We start from the raw sequence: 7225 nt of genomic DNA, 5'->3' as shown, positions 1-7225 counted from the left end.
GTCTCGCGATGTTTCAGAAAAGGAAGTCTGGAGTGATTTCCGCTGGCAGTCGGGTCCTGGAAGTGTGAGCTAATTACCGGTTTCAGGGAGGGGTGGCTGTTACTCAAACTGCGAACGCAGAGGTCCTGATCCGACAACTCTGGGCGCCATGGACCCATTCCTGGTGTTGCTGCACTCTTTGTCGACCGGCCTGTCGAACAGCGAGCTGACCGAGCTCAAGTTCTTATGCCACAAACTCGTGAGCAAGAGGAAGCTGGAGCGTATACATTGTGGCCTCGACCTCTTCTTGGTGCTGCTAGAGCAGAACGAGTTGGAACGCCAGCGCACCCAGCTGCTGCGCGAGCTGCTGACCTCCCTGCGGCGCGTCGACCTGCTGCAGCGCCTAGACGACTTCGAGGCGGGTGCGACCGCGGGGGCCTCGCCGGAGGAGGCAGGTGAGTGTGCTGGGGCTTTGGAGGCAGGACGAGTTTGCCCAGCCGTAGTCCGTGAGACCCCACCGGGCGTCTGACCTTTGCCGGATTCGCTTTGCGTGGGTTCTCTCCAGAAGGCTCCGGCGCGGGTGGCACACCTGCTTTGAAGATGGGAGAATCAGAACTCAGAAAAATGAATTAATTCCCTCGAGGTTGCAGAGCCTGGACACCACCCTCTGTGACCCTCGGTGTTTACTGTACCACTCCGAGGAAAATTACAAAGCGAAGAAGGAGGCCTTGCTAACGTCAGGAGGGACTGGAGGAGTCCCGGGAGGTGGTCAGAGGTCAGCTGAGCCTGTTGTTGCGGTCCTTTCCCTTCTGCCCCTGCGAGTGGGCCCGGCCGATAATGCCTGTTTCCATCCGGGTAGAATTGTGCCTCGCTTAATAACTCTAATCCACGGATTCACAGAGTGACACTACACACTTAACATACTGCTTCATGTTCACAGTAGCCCAGTTACGTACTATTTGTTATGGTTTAGATCTGAAGTGCCCTCCAGAAGCCTCTGGTGTTCAGAGATGGCACTTCCAAAAGGTGATGGTTTGCAGGAATGCTGTGCTCGTCGGTGCTTTAATCCATTGAGTTTATTGCTGAATGTGCAGCTCGGGCCTGCGTGCGGGTGGTCGCTGGGAGTGTTACCGGGAAGGGTGTGTTCTTGTCCCACACATCTTCCTTCTCTGCGTCCTGACTGCCATAGGGAGCGCAGCTTTCCTGTGCCTGTCCAGCGTGCCATTTCTACCTTAGAAGCAGTCGGCCGTGGGTAGGGCCTCTGAAACCAGGAGCCAGAATAAGCCTCTCCTTAAGTTATGGGTGGCCAGCGTTGAATCTCCTGGGGAAAGCTGAGGAATACACTGGTATTTATCATCATTCCCACCTTTCCCAGGGGGGACTGTGGCTCAGAGATGTTATGTGGACGGCTAACAGAGCCAGAAGTAAACCAAGACAACCTACCCCCAGGTCAGGATGTTCTTACTGAACATCCTCTTCTAAAAGTCTCAACTTTGAAGTGCCAAGTACTTTAAAAACGTTGAGCTCTGACAGAATGCTACAACTAGGATATTCTGTATCATTAAAGTTTGTTTCCTGCACACAGTTTTTATGGGACTTTGTAAAGTTAGCTTCAGACTACTTTAAGGTGTCTAAGCTGTATAAGAAAATGGGAATTTCACATGTAGACTGGGGTCCCGAAATCCCTCTTTATGATTATGCAGATATTCAGGTATTAGATAAGGAATACTCAGTGTCAGTCCCAGCACTGCGTCTTTAATGGAGTTCTTCCTCCATGATCTGTCACCTCCTCTCTACTTTTATAGCTTGCAGGAGTTTCAGGAGTAAAAGTGAGACCAGAGTTGAGGATTTCTCAGCCTCGTTTCCATGTTCTCAGAGCCCCAGAGAGGGAACTTGGAAAGCACCTTGGGGACACGCCTCACGGGCCCCTGGCAGTAGCTTGCAATTGACCATGAAGTCTGTGATCCAAAGAGGGAATTAACTGTGACACCTTGAGTATGACTGTGGAAGAGCAGCTGCCTGTTGTGGCCCCCTGGAGACAGCACAGCTCAGCCTGTGGCACTCAGGCTCTGCCACAGCACTGTCGGACACACACAACTGCACACGGAAAAACGTTTCGTGGACGTTTAATGATGAGGAAATGCAGATAGGTTTAAAAGACAGTGCTGAAAGTATGTATATACTTCTTAGACCTGTGCTTGTGTGGGTGTGGCTGTGTGTGTTTTTCTTTATGGAATTATGTAGTTACTGGCTGTGGGAAGAAAGTACACAGGTCGGTACGGGTGCAGCATGTATGGGTGGGCGGGGAGTGGCTGATTTCCTACTCCTGTCTTTAAAGACAGGCTCTGGTGCCAGCTTCAGCACTTGAAGCCTCGCTGTACCATTTTCCAGATGATGCCAGGGAAGCCTTAATATCCCCATGCCTGTTTCCTCACTCTCAGGGCTGTCAGAGTTGTAGGAATTGGCACAAGTGCCAACAGTGTCCCTGATATGTAGGAAGAGGTTGGATTTTCAGCGGTTCTCCTTGCAGCACCTTGTCCTGCCCTGCTCAGCGCTCCTCTCCCACCCAGATTCCAGAAAAAGCCTATTATAGTCTGCAGTGGTCAGCTCTCTGATCACAGTAGTGACCATTCAGCCAAGGGGCACAGTGGCCAAGGATCCAAATCTGATGGTCAGGGCAGCCAAGAATTGGGTGTGTGCCAGTTTCCTGCAACTGTCATAACAAGCGATCACTAACGTGGTGGCTTAAAGCACTAAGAATGCTGAGTGTGGTGGGGCACACCTATAACCCCAGCATAGGGAAGGCTGAGGCAGGAGGACCGACACTACAACTGTGAGTGTCGCCTGGACTAGGTACTGAGACAATCTCAAACAAAAAAACGAAAGCAATAGGAATAGAAATGTATCATCTCACGGTCTGGAGGCCAGAAATCTGGAGAAGCCAGGTACCTACAGGGCCACACACCATCTGAGGCTCAGGAGCCACCCTTCCTTGTCCTGTACAGCTTCTGGGGCCCCTTCCTTGGCTTGTGGCCACACCACTCTAAATTCAGCCACATGGCCACCTCTAGTTTTTTTTTTTTTTTTCTATTTTTTTCTTAATTAATTTGTTTATTTATTTGGTACAAGGTATTGCTATGTAGTTCAGACTCCCAAGCTCTGGGATTACGCCCTGTTCCGGGGCCCGCACAGCATATGGTACCAGGGATCAAACTCGGGTCCTTGCAATTGCCAGGCAGGCACTTAGACCACCAAGCTCTCTCCCCAGACCCAACCACTTGGTGTTTTGCAGTTCTGAGGACTAAGCCCAGGCTCTTTGCACTGAGCTATACCCCCAGCACTTATTATTTTGATACAAGATCTTGCCCAGACTGGGGTCTAGTTTATGATTCTTCTGCCTCAGCCTCTCAGAGTGCTGGGAGTTCAGGTGTGTGCTGTCACATTTGGTTCTCTGTGTACCTCCTGAAGACAGCTGTTGTTGGATTTAAGGTCTACCTACATAATCTAATATGATCTCCTCTCATGATCCTTTGTAAAGGTATTTTTCTAAATACACGAACACAGAGTTGCAGGAATTTGACATGGAGATGGCTTTCAAGGATTATCATTCAACGCACTATAGAATGTGATATGAGGGCAACCCTGTTTTCTTCTCTCTGGGAACTCCCCAGCCTCTCAGTCAGTTCCCCCACTCCTACGCAGGTGACCCATTAAGGGGTGGGGGCTGGCCAGGACAGAATTAGATGCCAATCTTGGGCTTTCTATAACAGCCCTTGTGCTGCTGGCTGACTCTAGGCTCAGCACAGGACCTGCAGCCTGATCCAGGAAGTACTGAAGTCCCCAGGGCAATGGGGGACAAGTTCTGCAAACTTCCAATAAATCACATTGCGTTTTCCCTCCCAGGCCTGCGTGCAGCATTTGACATCATCTGCGATAATGTGGGACGAGACTGGAGAAGACTGGCCCGTCAGCTTAATGTTTCTGACACCAAGATTGATGCAATTGAGGAACAATACCCCCGCAACCTGGCAGAACGTGTGAGGGAGTCGCTGAGGATCTGGAAGAACTTGGAGAAGGAGAACGCAACTGTGACCCACCTGGTGCAGGTGCTCAGGGACTGCAAGATGAACCTGGTGGCCGATCTCGTGGAGGAGAAGCAGCAGGCCCAGGAGTCCCAAAATAAGATCCAAAGCATGTCCCCAATGACATGAGAATCAGATGCATCTTCCTGAAAGGAGCCTTCATAACCCCACCACTCCTCTGGAGGACACGTCCACTTGGTGCTGTCCACTGAGAACAGCCCAGTGTCTTTGGTGCCCAGTACTATAAAGACCCCAAGAAGCCAGGCAGAGGGCCTTGCTTTTGTGGCTGCAGCCCCATCACTTCTAAGTAAAAATTGAGTTTACTGAGCATCCATGAGGCTGGGGTTTGGGCACTGTACAGAGATACTCCCATATTTTCCTTACTGTCGCCCTAGGACAGGGGTTCTGTCACCTTTGTTCAGTAAGCACCTGCAGGAGAAGGTTGCACCTGAGGAACACCTAGAAGGAAACTTTGACCTTGGTGGTCGTCACTGTCACCTCTGCAGGTGATGGAGAGCAGGAGGGTGTCGAAGGAAGACAGCACATCTGGCTCTAAGCCCACACTTCTAACCACTGTCCTGCTGCTGCCTCCACATCAGGGTAGATCTGGACACCAGAGCCAAGTGGCATCCTGCCTCGGAGTCCAAACACCCACACACCCTCTGGGCGCTGGGTGAGCAGAGTCTGCAAGGCCGGCGTCTTGGTGCAGACCTGTAATCGCAGCACTTGCAAGGCTGAGGCAGAAGGATTGTTGCGAGATTGAGACCATCCTGGGCTACAAAGTGAGTTCGTGGCCAGCCTGAACTGCATAGTGAGACCCTGTCTCAGATGACCAAAGAAAAACCTGACAGGAGGGACAGTGGTAGCTGTTGGGACAGATTGACGGAAGGCCTCAGAATTTCTCAAGTGGCTGTGCAGGCAGCACTCAGGAAATGCTCTTACAAGAAGGTGATTGTTACAACTGTGCAATTTACCATTTTGTATCAAAATCACTGTGATGACAACGAGCAAGAGAACAGGATCCTGTAAAGGGAGAAACCAGCCCTGCCTGTGATCTGTTGAACAAGTGCCCTTCTGCTGGAAACTCACTCACAGTTCCTCGTCCTTTGGAGGACACTTGACCTTGCGCCTTCCCTGGAATCGCAGCATAGCACTGCCAGTCCACCGTGCGCTCACCTGTGAGTGGGTGGCGCTCTCCGCTAAAGAGCACTGACCGCGAGCAGAGGGTGGGTAGCAGGAGGGCAGCTGTGCCCTGTGGGATCTGCCTGCCTCTGACAAGCGCAGAACCAAAGCCAAGCAGCTGCATTTTTGTCCCAGCTTCCTAGCTGTGAATGTAAAAAAAGCCGTATGTGCCATGCTGTGCTACCTTAACTGGATTATCAAGTCCTTAGTTAAGGTCCTGAGGTGCACTGTCCCACTGAACTGTGGCTCTGGCCTTTGAAAAGCTCCTCTGTGGCTTCCTGGCTACTCTTTCCAGTGGAGGAGCAGGAGTCCGGAGCAGAACTGGGCTCCACCCGGCCTCCCTTGCCCTCAGAGGCACCCAGCAGGAAGCTTGGAGGTTGAGATGCCGTCATTCCCAGAGTCGGAAGTCCTCTGTCTCTCTGCGGGACCACACCATTGTCCATCCTGGGATGGGCAGGAGGGGGACCAGCTCCTGGCAGCAAAGCTGAGAGCACCATAATGTAGGACCACGCAACACAGGAAACCACCCCGAAAGGGGAACCCAGAGCCAAACAGGCATCCGTCACTGGGCCTCGGTTTCTTCACAGAGCAGCCGCTGTCAAGGCACTGCAGGTGCGGAGGATCTGACCGAGCAGGACAGCAGCCTGCCCTCGGGAGCTTGGGGTGCCCCCACTTAGTAAGAATAGAAGGGAAAAGGCAGGAGTGCTCACAAAGCACTGAGCTGATGATGGCGGCGGGTAGTTAATAATGAGAATTATGTCCTGGATGGTGAACTTTGCCTGTGCTTTCTGAGATGCATTTTTCAGGGAGTTTTGTTGTTGTTTTGAGACAAAGTCTTGTTACATAGTTCAGGCTGGCCTTGGACTCACTATGTAGCTCAGGTTGGCTTCAAAACTGGCAGCAGTCCTCGTGCCTCAGCCTCCTAAGTGCTAGGAATACAGGTGTGCGCCACCACACCTGGCTCATTTCTCAGTTTTTAAAAATTGTCCTGCAGATGCAGTAATTGGCACGTGGACTGTCTAGCAGGGCATGTGCACGGGGAGCGGGAGAGCACACGGCCTCTCGGGTCTGGCCTGGGTTTGAGTTCTGGCTGTGCCCCTAGTGGCCCCATCAGCCTAAAGGGGCCATCAGTAAATACTAAGAATCTGTGGGCTTCACTTGTTAAAAAGAAGCAGTCCTCTCCCTTCCTTGCTATAACAAGTGGCCTCCACACACCGAGCAGCCCTGCCTTCCCAACTCCACCGCACAGGGGCTTCTTTCACCCACCCGTCCCCAGCAGTCACGCCTAGGCTCCTTGACCCACACCCAAGCCTGCTGCACCCTAGGCTCCCCCTGCTGGAGTTGCCGATTGCCACTGCCAGTGAGCACTTTGGCTCTGAGTGCTGTTCTTCACCTTTCTTGCCGTGAACAACTCTTCCTCTTCCCAGGTGCCAGGCCCTCGTATCTCACTACGGAGCACAGACCCCTCCTCGGCCTGGCCCGGCCCAGATCCTGTAGCCCACTTCTTTTCTGGAGGCCCTGCTGCCTTGCTGACAGTGGCTCTACTAAGACCATCCTGACTCCTTGTATGACTTTCCTGTGGCAGTTACAACAAATCACTGCTGGTTTACTGGCTTAACTCACCTTTTTCTTAAGGATCCAAAGTGGATCTCCCGGGGGGGGGGGCTCAAGTCAGGTGTGAGCAGGGCTGGCCCCTTGTCATGAGGACGATCTCTGGCAGCTTGTGCTCACCTGCGCTTCCAGCTCGAAATCTTCCCATTGCTGTCTCCCTCTTCCCGCTCCCACTGCAAGGGGCCCTGTGGTCACTTTGTGGCATCTGAGTAGCCTGGGATCATCTTCCCATCACAGCTTCCCTCAGTGAACCACTGGGTAACATCCCTTTTGCCATGTCAGCATGCAGATCCTGGGGACGTGGATGCTGGGCCTGGTTCTTTCCCGGATGCTCACTCTTGTGCCTACCTGGCCAGCCTCTTCTCCCTTGG

At 52.5% G+C, this 7225-nt stretch overlaps 1 protein-coding gene across 2 annotated transcripts; it reads left to right on the top strand.

Moving 5' to 3' along the window:
* On the top strand, positions 1-6095 carry Fadd (Fas associated via death domain). Of its 2 annotated transcripts, XM_023710853.1 has the most exons (3): positions 1-83; positions 116-434; positions 3883-6095. In XM_023710853.1, exons 2-3 carry the CDS (start codon positions 149-151, stop codon positions 4188-4190), a joined length of 594 nt encoding a protein of 197 aa, XP_023566621.1. In that variant the 5' UTR covers positions 1-83; positions 116-148; the 3' UTR covers positions 4191-6095. The 2 variants fall into 2 exon arrangements, with proteins under 2 accessions (XP_023566621.1, XP_004627165.2); XM_004627108.3 differs by lacking the exon at positions 1-83 and having other exon boundaries at positions 92-434.
* Positions 6096-7225: the final 1130 nt, after the last annotated feature.

Source organism: Octodon degus, unplaced genomic scaffold, assembly GCF_000260255.1.
Source record: "Octodon degus isolate 3935 unplaced genomic scaffold, OctDeg1.0 scaffold00018, whole genome shotgun sequence".
NCBI lineage: Eukaryota > Metazoa > Chordata > Mammalia > Rodentia > Octodontidae > Octodon > Octodon degus.
This window is presented reverse-complemented; position numbering and strand designations above follow the sequence as displayed.

What these genes read in the sequence shown, in the direction of transcription:
- Fadd (XM_023710853.1), top strand. Translation starts at nt 149, where the DNA reads ATGGACCCATTCCTGGTGTTGCTGCACTCTTTGTCGACCGGCCTGTCG. An exon ending in GGCCTCGCCGGAGGAGGCAG is followed by an intron (nt 435 to 3,882) that starts GTGAGTGTGCTG and finishes TTTCCCTCCCAG; the next exon opens with GCCTGCGTGCAGCATTTGAC.